General features: G+C 52.1%; 1 protein-coding gene across 1 annotated transcript; it reads right to left on the bottom strand.

Moving 5' to 3' along the window:
• Positions 1-8301: 8301 nt before the first annotated feature.
• KLHDC8A (kelch domain containing 8A) lies at positions 8302-16816 on the bottom strand. Its single transcript, XM_030813125.1, has 6 exons — positions 16418-16816; positions 15513-16077; positions 11861-12025; positions 11411-11626; positions 10712-10813; positions 8302-9803 (listed from the first exon to the last, which is right to left on the bottom strand). The coding sequence occupies exons 2-6, from the start codon at positions 15886-15888 to the stop codon at positions 9610-9612; spliced, it is 1053 nt and encodes a 350-aa protein (XP_030668985.1). The 5' UTR covers positions 15889-16077; positions 16418-16816; the 3' UTR covers positions 8302-9609.
• Between the last annotated feature and the right edge of the window lie 467 nt (positions 16817-17283).

The following is a 17283-nucleotide window of genomic DNA, read 5'->3' as shown; positions in this document are numbered from 1 at the left end:
GGAAGTTGTTCTGAGAGTTGGGAGGTGGAGTGGGTGGATATATGTGTAGATTTACAGTCTAGAGGGACTGGGTGCAGTGGCTCACGCCTGTAATCCCAGCACTTCGGGAGGCCGAGCTGGGCGGATCACCTGAGGTCAGGAGTTCGAGACCAGCCTGGCCAACATGGTGAAACTCCGTCTCTACTAAAAAAAACAAAAATCAGCCAGGCACCTGTAATCCCAGCTACTTGGGAGGCTAAGGTAGGAGAATTGCTTGAACCTGGGAGGCGGAGGTTGCAGTGAGCCGAGACCGCACCATTGCACTCCAGCCTGGGCAACAAGAGTGAAACTCCGTCTCAATAAATAAATAAATAAATAAATAAAGTCTAGAACTTCCAGTCAGTATTTTAGAAAGGGTCTCCTTACCCCATTGTTAGTAGCGAAACCAGAGATTTTTCTCTTTTTCTGCTCTTCACTCCTGTGTCCTTTTCCCAGTCACGGAGGATGTGTCGCTTCCATTGCTGTGGAGTTGGGAAGTGTGGGTGCTGGGGAGTGGAGAGGGGAAAGCTATGCCAGCGACTGGGGAAAATTTTCATGGGATTCCTCCATGGGTCTTCAAGTACTTTCTACTGACTCACTCTATTATGTTGTAGTCACTTGAGATCCTTTGTGAATAAAGGATGAGTAAAGAAAAATAACCCCCATCTTTACAGGTGTCCACCCTTTCACACTCACTATTTTATTGATTCTTCACTGAACCTGTGAAGTCGGGGCTTCTGGTTAGATGTTGGGGTACAGAAGCTGTTGATATAGATGTGGCAGGAGGTACAATGAGCCTGGGAATGGAAGTCAGGAGATGAGGTGCTATACCCAACTCTGCTGCTTGCTGGCCACATGACCTGGGACAGGTGACTTGATCTCCCAGCCCTCAGTTTCTAATTGTTCAAAGAAGACCCCAAACTTGGAGATACTTTGTAAGCTGTTAAAGACTCCCCAGCAGGTGGGGATTTGTGGTAGTGGATACTAGGCCACTTCACACTCCATTTAAATGCTGCTCCCTATGAAGGGGCTGAGGGTCTTCCTCCTGGCCCTGCCTCCACTTGGAATGAACAGGCAGGGCAGGGCATGGGAAGTGTGCCCAGGAAGGAGGTGGGAGAAAGGTCTGCCCATTGCCACCCCCCTGCCCCATGCCTGGCTCCCACTGGCAACCTGAGCCCTTGGCCTCCCAAGCCGATCCTGGAATGCAAACCCCAAGCAAAGCACATTCTTTAGCCGGGTCACCAGCTCCTGGCCCTTGGTAAGGAAAGGCAGGAGCCAGCATTTCTCTTGGCCCCAAATAACGCTAGCACAATCTGGTACTGAGGGGCTATTACTACAAGGCTGCGTTAATCAGCTGGTTCTCACCCACAGCTCATAAAAAGCTCAGGTCTGACCTAGCACCCCTGTGAGCACCCACAGTCAAGGGGAGAGGGAACTCAATCCCTAAGCAGGGGGAGTTGAAATATTGCTTATTTCCTGGATCTGGTTCCTTGTGTCAGTTGCAGGCCATAGAGGAACTCAGAGGAAAAGGGAGCACCTTAAAGATACCCTCAACGCTGGTGCTGCCTCTAGACTCTTTGATTTCTAGCTTTTATTCAACTCAGTTGTGTGCTACATATTTAGATATCGCATGCCAGGCACTCTGTGTGATGCCCTGGGCCTATAAGAGTTAATAATATCATTACAGTCCTGAGAAGTACTTTAAAAGTTTTGTGTGCATGGGGATGAGGTGGGGTGGGGAGACAGTGGATTTGCCAGGTACACCATTGAGGGGGCATTCCGGGCAGAGGGGACAGGCTGCTCAGGACAGGGAGTTGAGGAGCAGCTGGACACACTCAGGGAGCACTGGGCAGAGGTAAGAAGGGGAAGTGGGAAGGGTGGGACTTCATGAAGATCCTTAGAGGGAGGCTGCTTATGCTCCACAAGGATATGGTCGGATCTGTAGACAAGAAGAACAGAGGGAGTTTAGCAGCCATGTGGAGGGTGTCTGGTGGGGAGCCTGAAGATAGGGGAAATGGAGCTGGGAGGCTACTGAAACTGTCCTCTCAAGGGACGACGATGGTCTGGACTAAGCTAGTGGCTGTGTGAGGGAGAGAGGAGTGAAGATAACGAGGTCACCTGCCACCCAGGGTTGAGCTGGCTGCCCCGAGGCACTGGGAGTGAAGGTCTGCGGTGGATTAAGATGAAGTTGGAAGGGAAGCTCCAGTCCAGTCTCCTTTTACAGATGGAACAGGGGAACCTGGGAAAGGGATTTGTAAATTACTATTCCCTTACAAATGTTTGGTGTTGAGACTATGAATTGCTAGGCTGTGATTAGGACCAAGGCCCATTTTCTGTTGAATGGCAGGCAGAGTGCCCCGAGGTGCTGTGTCGTCCTTCAGGTAAGGAGGGTAGGGTGGGCCACCATGAGATGGTGCATGGGGCCATGGAGGTTCCCAGCCCTGGTGGCACAGCCATGTGCTCCCTTCCAAGGCTGAGCAGGGGAGGAGCCCCGACAGCCCAGTGAGAAGCCAAGCAGAGCAGAAGGCCAGCAGCTGGCAGCCTGGAGCTCCTTCCTGTCCCACTGTCCATGCTGCAGGCACGCTGAAGGGAGAAGGATAGATTTCTCCCCAACCACCTGGAAACCCATCAACTCTGAAATGTCACTTCAGGCACCAAGTGTTCAGATGAGTCTCTGGCCTCCAGCTCTCATCCCATGGACCCTCCTAGTCATCTGTTTCCTTTTTGGAGGGGGGCAGTGGCTGAGGGATTATGCATGAAAAAAACAAACTGTCTCAAGAGCCAGGAGAGTCCAGTCTGGATAAATTAGGAATTGGGACTTCCCCTCACTAGGATCTTTCCCAGTTCTTCCCTTCAGGGAGCCATCCAGTCATTTACTCAACACAGGTTTATCAAGTGCTGGTTCTGTGCCAGGCACAGGAGGTGCTAAGCATAGGAGGGTAAGTGAGGAAGACCAGGTTCCCTGCTTCGTGGAGCTCAGGAGCTCTTGCGGAAGTCATAGGACTTCTTGGGTCTCCATTTCCTCACCTGTAAAACACCTCACCATCTTTAGAAGGGTGCAAAAGATTCCCCTAGCCATGATGGCAAACTGCAGCTTGGGGTTCCGGAGGGAGAGGTGAGGCCTGGGTAACGTTGCAGCCACTCATCCCCAAATTAAAGGACTCTGAGCCTGGATGCCTGCCCAGAATGAGTCTGGGAATGTGAGTGTGTGAGTGTAAGAGCAAAAATATGTGCATGAACATGTGTGTAGAAGCGCATATGGGTGTGTATGTGAACGTGTAAGTGTAAGGTGTGTTATTTGAGGTGTACAAATGAGGATAAGTGTGTAAGGCACGTGTGGATTTGAGGGGTAAGAATACAAAGTGAGTGTGATGCATGAATGTGAGGTGTGTGTGTGAGCATGAATCATCCTGTGAACGTAAATATGTGAGTGTTTACATAAGGTGAGTGTGTAAGAGTGGGCGGTTTGTGGTATAAGCGTATTTGTGAGATGTGTGAGAGCGTGTGTGAGCATGAGTGAATGTGCAAGCATGAGAGTGAGAAAGAAGGGGGAGAGTGTGGAAAGAGTGTGTGTGTGTGTGTGTGTGTGTGTGTGTGTGTGTGTGTGTTGGGGCGGGCGGGTCCAGGGTGTGCTGGCTGGAGTTGCAGGAAGCTCATCTGGTATGAAATAGCAGCTGCACAGGATCTGCAAAGAACTCACTCTTGGAAAGAAGTACACTTTGCCCTCTGTGCTGCGATGGTGGGTTCTTGGCGCTCTGCTTTGTGGAGAGGACAGGCTGTTCAGGACAGGGAGTTGAGGAGCAGCTGGACGCATTCAGGGAGAACCGAGCAGAGGTAAGAAGGGGAGGTGGGAAGGGTGGGACTTCATGAAGATCCTTAGAGGGAGGCTGCTTACGCTCCACAAGGATATGGTCGGATCTGTAGACAGGGCCTCTGGGGATTCTTTGAGCCAAGTACCTGCCTGGCGAGCTCAAAATGAACTGGAATATTTGGGAAACAGCCCATAATTAAACCATTAAAATAAAAAGGATCATACCATGGGGGAGCACGCAAACTCTAAAGACATTTTGCAGCTAACTGGCCCTTCCCCTTCCCCCAGGGATTGTCTCTGCCTCCTCTGTCACCACTTGCCCTGTGGGTAGAGAGGGGTGAGGTCTGAGAGGAACAGCCAGAACAGCTCCATCACACTTAGGCTGACCTGCCAAGTCGAGGTTTGCACAGACTCCAACACGCCTTCTGAAGTCTTTTCACAACACTCCCCCAAAGGCCCCTTTGCTCAGTGTGCTTGGCACCTCAAGTCTCCCTCCCCTGCAGGCCCAGTTATAACAGTGGGCTCCTGTAGGGAGCCTTCCCTGAGGCGCTCAGTCCCTGGGGGGCTCTTGCTCTTCCCGTCTTGCTCATCCATCCATTACATTGAGTTTTGAGTTGAATTACACCCCCAAAAAGATACGTTGACGTTTTAACCCCTGGTACCTGTGAATGTGACTTTATTTGGAAACAGGGTCTTTGCAGACATAGTCGAGTTCAAATGAGGTCATACTGGATTAGGACAGGCCTTAATCCAAAGACTGGTGTCCTTTTAAGGTCATGTGAAGATGGAGGCAGAGATTGGATTTATGCCGCCATAAACCAAGCAACACCAAAGATTACCAGCAAATACCAGGAGCTAGGAGGAAGCGCAGAAGAATCCTGCGCTCCCCACCTGACCCCAAGAGCGTTCCAAGAGAGCACAGCCCTTCTGACACCTTGGCTTCAGACTTCTAGCCGCCAGAATTGTGACACAATCCCTTTCTGTTTTAAGTCACCTACTTGTGGTATTTTTGTTAGAGCAGGCCTAGGGAACTAATACATATGGTCATTTTGATCCGCCCAGCTTGCCTAGGTCCTTCTGTGTGCCCTCCTCGTCAGCTCTCGCCTGGGTCCTGCCTTGTGTACTTCTGCAGGTGTTTTATCCTGACATGAAGCTCCTGCCCTCACTCATGTTTGATCTCACTCAGACTACAACTTGAGTTCTCTCTCGAGCTGGAGGCCTTTGGCTCAAAGCTTTCGGCATGTTCTGTAGGTCACACGGTGGCATGGATGGATACACTGACCTCCCTTGCTATTCCCCTTACTACAGAGCTTAGAGACAGCAGCAGGTGATGGGGGAGGGACGCTGTACACCAAGCTGGGTTAGATTTTCATTCCTATCACTTATTAGCTGTGCCACCTAGGTTAGTCACAGGATTCCCAGCTCTCAGTTTCTTCTTCTGTAAAATGGGGATTGGAAAAGGCTAACTGTACCCTACCTCCCATGCAGGAGCTTTGCAGCTCATAAAGTCCAGTGCAAATGCAAGAGATTAGTAGAAAACAATCCCGGGGAAAGAGAAGTGATGGAGGGCGTGGACTGGTCCACTCTCTTGCAGTTCTGGAGTCTCCTGGCCCCCTCTGATTGCCCAGTAGATGGGCCTTCCGCAAGAGAAGGCCTAAAAAGCTTGGTCTGTGCATTGTCCCAGGCCTCCAACCCCAGCTGGGCTTCCTTCGATTTTTTTTTTTTTTTTTTTTTGAGATGGAGACTCCTTAACAAGGCATATAGTAAGGCCTTTCTTGGTCTGCCTGCCTGCATTTCGAGGCCCATCTTCCCACATCCTCCCCCTACATTCTCCACTACATGTTTTCCCCCAGATAAGCCAAACCCTTTCCCTCGGTGGGCTTGAGAACACCTCTACCTCTCCTTCAACAACAATGAAATAATGCAGCTACTCACTGAACACACATACATCACTTTACATATAGCAGGTAGCTCTTAGCCTCATAAGTGAGACCTTATTTTGCACATTTTACAAATAAGAAAACTGGGACTCAGAGAGGTTAAGTAATGTACCCAAGATCAATTAGTACATGACAATCATGATTTGAACCCATCTTTCTTGCTGCAAAGCCCGTGATCATCCTCCTCTGCCTGGCTGGTCTCCCTCTTCTTTTTTCTTTCTTTGCTTTCTTTTCTTTTTTCTTTTCTTTTCTTTTCTTTTCTTTTCTTTTTTCTTTTCCTTCCTTCCTTCCTTCCTTCCTTCCTTCCTTCCTTCCTCTCTCTCTCTCTTCTTTCTTTCTTTCTTTCTTTCTTTTTCTTTCTTTCCCTCCTCCCTCCCTCTCTCTCTCTCTCTTTTCTTTCTTTCCTTTCTTTCTTTCTTTTTGGGAGACAGAGTTTCTCTCTTGTTGCCCAGGCTGTAGTGCAATGGCGCAATCTCAGCTCACTGCAATCTCCACCTCCCGGGTTTAAGTGGTTCTCCTGCCTCAGCCTCCCGAGTAGCTGAGATTACAGGCATGCGCCACCATGCCTGGCTAATTTCGTATTTTTAGTAGAGACAGGATTTCTCCATGTTAGTCAGGTTGGTCTCGAACTCCCGACCTCAGGTGATCCGCCTGCCTCGGCCTCCCAAAGTGCTGGGATTACAGGCGTGAGCCCCAGCACCTGGATTCCCTCTTCTTTCAAAGTGCAATTTGAGATTTATTTCCTGAAAACCTGCACTGAACTCTTCAATTCATCTCAGCTCTCTGCAACCACCCTGAGTGGGGTGCCTCTGAGTTGCACTAGCAAAGGCTGACACTGATCAGACAGTAATGGCAGCCATGGTCCCCTGTCTTCCTCCCAAGATGTAACTGCTATAGGGCAGGAATCTAGCACCATGCCAGGCACAGAATAGGTGTTAAATGTTAAATAACGGAATGAAAAAGTTAGAAGGGAACTTTCCTGGGAGTATACATTTAGGAATAATCTATGCCTATTTCACATTAGGAAGCCCTTCTCACCCATTCCTTGCAAATACTCACACTCATTCCTTAGGAAACAGTCTCAATTCTTCTAGATTTTGAGACATTTTGAACTTCCTACATAGTATAGTGCAGTTGATTTTCTTTCCTTTCCTGGTGCTATTTCATGTGAGGCAATGCAGTGCTGTGGTCACAAGTTTTGGAATCAGACCTGGTTCGGTCGCTTATGAGCTTGTGACCCTGGAGCCCCAGTTTTCTCATCTGCAAAATGGGAGGATACGACCTACCCCATGGAGTTGATCTGAGGGTTGAAGGAAGTACCTTACCACTTGTGAGACAGCATTATGATTGCTGTTGTGTAGGTTGGGAAATGAAGACAGGAAAGGTGAGCAGCCTTCCCACCATGGAAAGGAGGACGGGAAAGCCTATGGGGGTGGGAGACCGAGGCCTGGGCCAGGCCATCTTACCCCAGATCCTGTGCTGCCTCTGCAGCACCATGAGGTATAGGACCACGTGGCTTAACAGACATTCAGTATTTCCCTCATTCCTCAGTGAGGCACCCCTAAGGTCTTTCCAGAATGGACTTCCAAGGGGTGAGTCCTCAGCAGATACCAGCTCCAGCCCTGAGTTGCTCTCACAGGTTCCAGCGGCTAATTCAACCTTTTAGAGCTCTCTGTGCTCCCAAGGTTCTGTCTGACCATTTAAAAATGCCTCATTGTCTGGGAATGGTGGCTGAGGCTTGTAATCTAGCACCTTGGGAGGGCGAGGCAGGAGGATCGCTTGAGTCTGGGCCCAGTTACTTGGGAGGCTGGGGTGGGAGGATTGCTTGAGCCAGGGTGGAGAGGGCAGTGAACCCTGATCGCACCACTGCACTCCAGCCTGGGCGATAGAGCAAGACCCTGTCTCAAAAAAAAAGCTCAGCCCTATCCATGCATATGGGACCGCTTTGTGTGCTTGGAAACGCCCCCTCCCATAAGGCTTGGGTTTCTCTTGCAAGGGGTGGAGGCACTCCTGTTGCTAAACACCTTTCTTGGGTAGGAGATTGAGGAGACAGGATGCCTTGGAAGAGCATCCCCTAACGCACAGTTCCATCATCGCTTATAGTATCTGCAGCTCCTCCAGCCCGTTTCTATCTGTTACTTCAGGGGCTGAACTCAAATACAGGGATCCAGAAGCAGCAGGGGAGGCCTCTCTGCAGTCTCCTCACTAGGGGGCAGCAGCAGCTACAGGAGGCCTCCCAGCCCGGGGAGGGGGAAGGGAAATGCTGGGCCAGCAGGTGGCAGTGCCCTTCTTGGACCCAAGTAAGGAAAAAGTCCAGGTACCCAGAGAAAGGGAGGGGAAAAAAAATCCATATCCTATAGAGACCCAGGTTCCACTTGTCCTTGAAGATCCTGCTGAAGGTGTCACACTCCCTCCCTCCAGGAGGCTCCCTGGACCCCTCAGATCCAGATAGGTGATCCTCCTCCGTTCCTGCCTCCTGGAGAAAGAATTACACTATCACCTGATGAGTGATACCTGACTCCTCCAGAACCCTTCAGGGCAGGCATTTTATTCATCATTTATTTTAAAAATAACTGGGAGTCAGAAACAGATGCTAAGAGGAGGCATATTCTTCAAGTTTTCTAAAAGAACCCTTTCTACTTTGGATAGGACAAAAATGAGCTTTGGCTGAATGAACTGAGACTAGACATAAGAAGGACTGAGCTGCTGATGAGTTATGAATGGAAGACTAACATGCAGTCTCCAGGCAGGAGAAGAAGAATATGTGCTGTTTTCCCGGGAGTGGGGCAACCGGTGGTGGCTGTGAGGAGGCAGAGCTCTTCAGAGGGGACAGCCAAGAACAGGTGGTCACTGGGGGTCCTATCTAGCCTGAGAATGCCGGAGGGATTGTTTTATGGGGTCCTCCCTGCCCCTCATGACACCCTTCCGCCCCATGCCCACACCAGGGTGCTAGAGAAGATAGGAATATAGATTTTAATCATTGTGCTGCTGCTACTAACCAGAGTGCAATTAATCCATCTTTTGTGGATTTTGATGCCACAGTGTAAATGAGAAGGTTTCACACAGAAACACTCTGGGGGCCTTCGGTGACAAAAGGGCTAGGCCTCTGGTGGGGAGGGGGTGGCAAAAGGTGAAGTGGAATTAGGAGAGATGTGGGGAGCAGACCCAGGGCTGGGAGACTGCTCCTTCCCCATCATCACATGCCCACCAAGGACCCCAAGAGGAAGGGATTCTTCCTGCCATGGCCTGGACTGTCCAAGTGAGCCTGACTTCCCTTCCAAGGCAGCTGCCTCTAGCTTCATGTCCAATTCTCGCTGAGTAGATGAGGTCTAGGGTAGGCCCATAGTTGATCACCAGATGGTGAAGAGATATAAGCCAACGGAGAAGAAAGGGGTTTGGAACCCCCAATCATTCTCCATTTTTCATCCTAAGCAACCTTAAAACTAGTTCAGACCTGGGGAAAGACAGCAACAGCAGTTTATCCTCTCGGTCAGAACTGCTCTGCCTGCCTCCTGGAGATGGGGGTGGGGGGAGGTGGGACTCACAGGAGGGAGAGGTAGGAAATATTCCTGTGCCTTTCTGTGCCTGTGCAGTAAGTGGAGACTCTCTTCAGAGTCAGCTCTGCAGCTGGTGGAGTCACCTGTGCCTCTTACAGTTTTCTGAGATTGGTAGGATTTGGAGTTATAGAGGGGTCAACTTAGAGCCCCAAGGCCAGACTCCACTGGCTGCTAACAGGAGCTGTCATTCTGGGAAGTAGCCCCGACTGCTTGGACAAGATCATTCCTCATGTCAAGAGTGAAGTGATATGGTCCAGGGCAAAGGTACTGAGCCCAGAGACAGCTAGGAGTCAGAGACACACAGGGCCTCCACTGCGTCACTCAGACCCTGGTTGACACCTCCCACGGCAAGGAGGCAGTTCTTGATGACTATGCTGGAGCAGGCACAGCGGGGTGTGGGCATGGCAGGGAGGATCTCCCATTTGTTCTTCCCTGGGTGGAATGCTTCCGCCGTCTCCAGGACAGTGGGTTGATTCCCTGAAAGTGTCAACGGAATCAGATCTTACAAAGGAGTCCAACCACCAATCCATACCCCACAGTCACCCCACCTCCCTCCCTTGGGCACCCACAAGCAGAAGCCAAGCAAGGTCAACTTCCTTGGCTACAGGATTACTCCCTTTACTAAGGCAGTGGCTTTTGTCAAGCAGCCACTTTGTCCCTCCTACCTTCTTCCTTTCCGTCTCTTTAAGAGTAAGCTTTCTTTCCCTACCCATTGCTTTTTACCAGAGCTTTCTAGCACACTACTGCCTCACTGCTGCCCTTTCCTAAAAAAGCTACTGACTTGGTCTAGTTGACATGGTTCCTTCACGCATGAGTAAAGTGGGAGTTTGTCCACACTAAGTAGACTTGGGGTACCTGGAAACCCTGCTGCCTGGACCTCTCTTCCTTGATGATGGACTTCTCAGTTTAGAGTCCCTCCTTCAAAATACCAGTAATCTCTGGCAGAGTTAATACGTCAAACCCAAGACTCATCTGTTGAACTTATTTAATCAGATTGCTTTCCTGTTCCATGATTGGGCTGGGTATCCAAGGAGAAGAGATTGGTCAGAGAAGGACCAAGGCTAATCCCTTCCACAGTTTGTCTCCAGTCATGCCCGTTTAGAGATCTGTGCTCAGCAAGCCTGTGCTGCACAGCTATGGGTGTCCCTTATTCTCTCTGCGTCACAGTTTCCCCTGTGTAGGAGGATAGAAAGGCCACACCTGGGGCCCATAGTGGATAGGTAATATCCAGGCTGGAAGAAAGGGAGTGCTCTGCCTTTTTTGGAGTAAAGTGGTAGGCGGGTGGTCTGCAAGGAGCCAGTACCCTTTCCTGCATATGCAAAGTGCCAAGGATCCACCGAGCACCAGAACCACAATAAATTCCAGCCTGAAAGCGCCATCCTTACCAAGTCCCCCAGCCACTATGACCCGTCCACTCAGAGAGCCAGCCACAAAATCTGCCCGCCGCTTCTTGAGGAAGAACGATCGTTCCATCTTCAGCCATCCCCCTATAGGCCATGGATAATGGTGGGTTATATAGAGAGAATAAGATACAGACCACTCCCACCAAATACAGATTGTGGCCCAAATAGCTTTCACCCTGGGCAGTGTCTTCACTCTATTTATCCTTTATGCTTGGGGAGTACACAGTTCCTCCTGCTGTTTCAAATTCTCTGTGGCTTCCCCCTCTCCCATGCTTGCTGCTCTGTAAGGCATCATCATCCCCTACAATGAATCACCTTGACTTCTGGTTAGGAGGCTAATAGAGGCCGTGAGGGAGGAGTCAGGATCCTTCTGTTTCTCCATCAGTAAAAAGTAAGAAAAACCCCTCTCTGACCTGGTCCTGTGTGAATATTCTAAGAAAAGACAATATAGGTAGGAAAGGGGCTTTGATGAAAACCAACCAAGCAAAAAGGGGACCTATACCAATGAAGGAATTTGATTCTAAGAGTAGCCCTGAGTGGAGAGGGGTGCTGAGACTTCTGAGAAGCTGGCTCAGCTGGGTAAACGGCCCTGGAAGATGGCTGGAATAGGGGTAAGGGATGGGGAGCCAGCCAGAAGGGCAGTGGGCAGCCAGAGCTTCCTGGGGAAGGTGACCAGCTCACCCTGTTCCATGTCGAACACGTCCATCGTCCGCAGGAACTTGGGCTGCCGGTAGAGGCGACCTTGCCGCAGGCCTCCCAGGCTGTACAAGTGGTTGTCCAGGGTCACAAAGCTGGAGAAGGCCCGCTTACAGGGAATGTTGGGAAACTTGGTCCAGGAGCGAGTCTCGATGTCAAAGACCTCGAAAGCGTTGACTGCGTACTTGGACTGTCGTCCCCCTGGGGGCCAGAGTAGGATAGACGTTGGGCAAAAGGGTTGTCCCTGAGGACAGGGACAGCGAAAAGGGTTTCCCCTTTTGACAGTTACTCACTCATACAGGAAGCTCCCGGTGGGCTGGGCAGTGTGATTATCCCCAGTACCGAGAAGATGCTCAGCACACAGGCACTGCTTCCCATGGGAACTGAGCCAAGGGAAGGAAGGAGGGTAGGTATAGAACAGTAACCTGTCCTTACCCAGCACGTAGATCTTGGAGCCTCGGAGGAAGGAGGTGGCAGCATATCTCGGGGTGGGCATGGGTGCTAGGGACACCCACATGTCCTTAAGCATGTCATAGTGTTGGAGGTGGTTGTGTGGACGTAGGTCCAGGCCCATCCCGCCTGCCGCATATACTCGGTAATCTAAGAAGAAAGGCCATACATGTCCCTGGCTTAGCTCACAGGTACAGCAAGACAGGCCCACCAGCATCCATTGCCTCCCATGGCCAGGCCAAGCTTTCAACCACTGCTCAGCCAGAGTGAGTCATATCTGTATCAGTGTGGTTGATAGCACCATTCAAAGAAGTCCCTGCTATAGCTGAGCCTGAGAGCCTGTTTCTTTTTTTTTTATTTTTATTATTATTTTTTTAGATACGGTCTCATTCTGTCATCCAGGCTGGAGTGTGGCATAATCACGGTTCACTGCAACCTTGACCTCCTGGGCTCAAGAGATCTTCCCACCTCAGCCTCCCAAGCAGCTGGGACTGCAGCTCCATGCCACCACACCCGGCTAATTTTTGTATTTTTTGTAGAGACAGGGTTTTGCCATGTTGCCCAGGCTGGTCTCGAACTCTGGGGCTCAAGCAATCCTCTTGCCTCGACCTTCCAAACTGCTGGGATTGCAGGTGTGAGCGACTGTGCCCAGCTGCCTGGGTCTTTTGAAGCCATGGTACGACTACACGCCCTAGTCTTCCTTAGCGTCGAGCTCTTTGGCTAAGCCTGAAACACTGTGTGAAGTCTAGGCCTGGAAAACCCTTTGCAGGTCTTATCCCCTTCACTGTCTTCCTCCCTGGGCAGCCAGAGGGGAAGTCAAAGAGGAGAGGTATTCTTTTTTTTTTTTTTTGAGACAGAGTCTCGTTTTGTCGCCCAGGCTGGAGTGCAATGGTGTGATCTCAGCTCACTGCAACGTCTGCCTCTCCAGTTCAAGCGATTCTCCTGCCTCAGCCTCCAGAGTAGCTGGGATTACAGATGCCTGCCACCACACCTGGTATTTTTAGTAGAGACAGGGTTTCACCGTGTTGGCCAGGCTGGTCTTGAATTCCTGACCTCAGGTGATCCGCCCGCCTTGGCCTCCCAAAGTGTTGAGATCACAGGCATGAGCCACCACGCCTGGCTTCAATGAGTAGAGATATTCTTCTGATGCCCTTTCCCCAGGCATTCACAAACTGGAAGTTTTAGATATGGCAGGGGTCTTTAGAAACAAGATGAGTCATGCTGTCACTGGCCTATGGGACACTGGACTGCTGCTGGTTCTCTCTGTGTCTGCCAGCCCCATGGGGGAATGCCATTTTCCTTCACAAATTAGGAAACTTGTGGGATCCAGGAGTCACTTCAACTAAATGAGATAGGGCTGGGGTGAATGAGGGTGAAGCTTTGGAGAGAGTACTGGTCCCTTTAAGAAACCCTGCCCAGGAAGTGAGCTGGGGTACTTTGAGAAGTGAGTCTCCTCTCATTCTCTACTACTCTTGACTGTAGGTAGACTTTCAAAGGACTTCACTACACCACAGAGGATGGGCAAGGCATCTCTGTTTCCCTGGGTCTCACCCCAGGACCTCCCGGGCCTCTCTCAGGGAGCCACCCCTGCCCGGGATTCTGTCTGCCAGCAGCCAGTCCTCAATGCTTCTGGCTCCAGGAGGCCTTTATTCTTAAGGTGATTGCAGGAATGAGTACTATTTCCTCCTACTTTCCAATCTTATTGGAAAAAAAAAATGCCAACCCTAGCCTGAGGCTGGAAGATGGTGCCTGCTAATGAGGAATTCACCTTGCACAAGCTCCACCCCTCCCATCCTGTGTCACTTGAAACTCCTCCTCCTGGGAATCCTCCCATCCGCTCCTCACTACTGTTTTTGTGCCCAATTCTTACTCATCCTTTCAGACCCATCTGGGTGTCCCTGAACTACAAGACTGGGTCGACAGCACCGGCTCAGTGCCTCCTGAGTGATGGCACCTCTGTTACCCTATTCCATCACCCTAATTGCCACCTGTTACTGAATAATCTTTGTTTCTTTCTTTTTCTTTTTCTTTTTCTTTTTTTTTTTTTTTGAGACGGAGTCTCGCTGTCACCCAGGCTGGAGTGCAGTGGCGCGATCTCGGCTCACTGCAAGCTCCACCTCCCAGGTTCACGCCATTCTCCTGCCTCAGCCTCCCGAGTAGCTGGGACTACAGGCACCCACCACCATGCCCGGCTAATTTTTTGTATTTTTAGTCGAGATGGGGTTTTACCTTGTTAGCCAGGATGGTCTAGATCTCCTGACCTCGTGATCTGCCCGCCTCAGCCTCTCAAAATGCTGGGATTACAGGCGTGAGCCACTGCGCCCCGCCAATCTTTGTTTCTTTCAATAGATTGTAGGCCCTTGAGAATTTGTTAAATCTATAGCCCCAGCATCTGGCACAATGCCTGGCACACAGGCATGTAAATGCTTATTAAACTAACTGCTGAACCCATTCAGTGCCATAGTAAGAGCACAGACTCAGTCATCACTATCTGTGTCACCTTGGGCCAGTGGTTTAACTAACTCTTTGGGCCTTACACTGCTTCTCTCTAAAATCGGAGTAATACTAGCACTTACCTCATTGGATAGGTTGTGAGAATCAAAGGGGTTAATGTATAGAAAGCACCAATGGTAAGGATTCAATGAACGTTAGTTCTTAATCTTTCAAGACCATTTATTGAGGCCTGGGATGAAGATGTACTCTTTCCCTCCCTTGCTCTCCGTGGGCCTCCAGGCCTTCCATCCTTCTTACTGGGAGGTCACAGAAGCCCCACTGGCCATGCTGCCTTGGGGGATTCTGCACTAGAGTTTCTCTCTAGTTACCTTCATTGGTCAGATCCAGGCTCCTGAAGGCAGGGAACAGATCTTCTGCCTCTTTCCTTCCTTCCTGGAGCCTGGCACTGTGCTGGGGACAGAGCAGGTGCTCAAGAAATACTGGTTCCCAATCTATAGTAGACTTGACATGCAGCTAGTATGGTTTAGCAGAAGAGGGAGGGAGGAAGAGGAAAGGAGGGAAGGTTGCACCCCACTGCAAGGCTGTGCTGCTCAGGTGTGTCTGAACTTGGTGTCTCCTAATTCCCATTGAACCATCTCCCACAAAACCCTTTGTGTTTTAGCAAAAGAGCTTTCGGAGCTCTAGGTTCTGGGCTGTACTAGGCGTGAAAAGAATGAAATGAGGGGCTTTGAGAAAGGAAAATGAGAATCACAAAACCATGTAGTGAGGACATGCATGCCCTGAGGACTTAGTGAAACGGGGCAAGACGTGAACTCTCAGGAACATTCTGGTCTCCACTGAGCGTCTCTGAGATTGGGAGGCAGAGGGGGAGGTTGAAGGTGGAAGAGGCCTCTGGAATCAGGTCCCAAAGCCCTCTCAGTGGGGCCTGGTGACGCTACAAGGATGGAGTGAGCATTGTCAGGACCCCAAATAGGTGTCTGGGGGTGGTGGCACCTGCAAGGCAGGTTTCAGGGGCTGGGGTGTGGTGCCAGGAGGTGCAGGCATTCTGCTGAATGCATGGGGTCTGCAGAAATATGGCACTAAACTCCACAGCCCACAGCAAATGCGTGTTGGTTTCCATCTGTTTCCCTCCTGGCCCCCCACTTCCTTCTCTCTGGCTGCCCTCAGCCCTGGCCCCACTTGCCTTTGGCTGTGACAGAAATGCCCATGGCGGCCTCACGCAGCATGCTCCTCTTCTTCCACTTGCCCTCATCGATGCTGTACATCTCCACGACCTTCAGGGGCAGCTGATTGGTGCCCACGCCCCCAATCACCATGATCCGCTTCCCCAGGGCGGTGACGGCCACCCCTGCCCGGGCTGTGGGCAGCCGGGGCAAGGCGGTCCACTGGTCGGCCTCGGGGGAGTAGACCTCGAAGCAGTCCATGGGGACGCCATTGTCGTCACATCCCCCGATGGCATAGACCTGGCCCCCCGTCTCCAGCAGGGAGCAGTAGACCCGGCGGCTGGGCAGTGGCGCCAGGCGCTTCCACTGGAAGTCCTTGACGTTAGGCACCTCCATTGCAGCCTCAGGGAGCGCCCAGGCGCCGGGAGAGGTGCGAGCGCGGGGGTCCACCGGCTACTTGGCGCCGGCTCCCACGGCCCCTATCGCCACCTCCATCTGGCTCCCGAGCGCCGGCCCCAGCCAGACGCCGGCCAGTGCTTCACCGTGCGCCGAGTCTCAGCGGTCCGGCGGCGTCCACGCCTGGCCCTGCGGGGGGAACGCGGCGAATCAAGGGCAGCCGGGGCCACGCGCCCTGCGGCGGGCAGCGGGCGGGCTCCGCAGCCCCTGGTCAACTTCACCGGGAAGACGCGGGGGCGGAGGGCGCCCCCCGGCGGCGGCACCACACCCTGCACCGCTTGGTCCCCGCCCCCTCCCCACCCGCTGCTCGGACACTGCCGGAGAGCGCCGCTGGCGGGGGCTTTCAGGGGTTCGGGGTGCCGGGCAGTCCCCGGGCGGAGGAAGGAGTTAGCGTCTCTCGGCGTCGACGCCTCTCTTCCCCCGCGCCCCCTCCCCGCAGTCTCGGCGCCCCCGCCCCCGCATCACTTACGCTGCCAGGCCCGGGGAGCGCGGCGGCGAGGCGCAGACAACGCATCACCGGGGAGCCCGGAGCCCCCGCCCGGCTGCACGGGAGCCGGGGAGAGGGCGCTCTGTCCTTCCCCAGTCCGCGCGCCGCTGTCACACATGCAGATGAGGAGATGAAGTGAACAGCAGGAAGGAGAAGCGGAGCCGCCGCCGGGGAGGAGGCCGGCGAGCCTGCTCCACTCCGTCCCCATCCGCAGCCACCACACCTGTGCAGGAATCCGCGTGCGTCCCGGGACACAGCGTGCTGTGACCTCTTTACAGAAGCCCCGCCGCGGAAGCGCTCACCTTGTCTACAGGGGGTCAAGGAAAGCAGGGCACTAGAACCAAGCACCCAGATGACGGGCACAGACTCCCTCCGGTGTGGGGGCGGGCTTTTGTGTTTGTTTTGGATGAAGAGGCGGGGAGTCCAATTACCCAGTTTATCTACAGTACACAGATTCAGTTCGTGACCGGCTGACTCAATAGCCAGCTTTGCTTGGGGGGAGGTATTATCATATAGTTTAACCTCATGGAAACAACTTATGTGGGTGTGATGCACGCAGACCTGGCACAGGTACTTTCAAATATAACATATACACCCACTTGTACATAGATGCATAACTTACACATCACCCTCCCCCCCGCGAAGTAGACACATCCACAGAGACACTGACCAGTGATGCACAGACAGACATGTGGACACAGCCAGAGACACCAACATAGACAAACACACACGGGCAGTTTTTCCATCTGCCACACACATGCACAACCCACCACCGCCACCATCACCCTTCACGAGCTTCAGGAAGGGGAAACCTGATGATCAAATCTCCGTCCTTGGCACCAACTCGC

The sequence above is a fragment of the Nomascus leucogenys genome, chromosome 5 (genome assembly GCF_006542625.1).
Source record: "Nomascus leucogenys isolate Asia chromosome 5, Asia_NLE_v1, whole genome shotgun sequence".
Classification (NCBI taxonomy): Eukaryota; Metazoa; Chordata; class Mammalia; order Primates; family Hylobatidae; genus Nomascus; species Nomascus leucogenys.
The sequence above is the reverse complement of the archived record's forward strand: the minus strand, read 5'-3'. Positions and strand labels throughout refer to the sequence as shown.

What these genes read in the sequence shown, in the direction of transcription:
- KLHDC8A (XM_030813125.1), bottom strand. Translation starts at nt 15,888, where the DNA reads ATGGAGGTGCCTAACGTCAAGGACTTCCAGTGGAAGCGCCTGGCGCCA. An exon ending in CATTTCTGTCACAGCCAAAG is followed by an intron (nt 12,026 to 15,512) that starts GCAAGTGGGGCC and finishes CTTTCTTCTTAG; the next exon opens with ATTACCGAGTATATGCGGCA. An exon ending in CTCCAAGATCTACGTGCTGG is followed by an intron (nt 11,627 to 11,860) that starts GTAAGGACAGGT and finishes TCTGGCCCCCAG; the next exon opens with GGGGACGACAGTCCAAGTAC.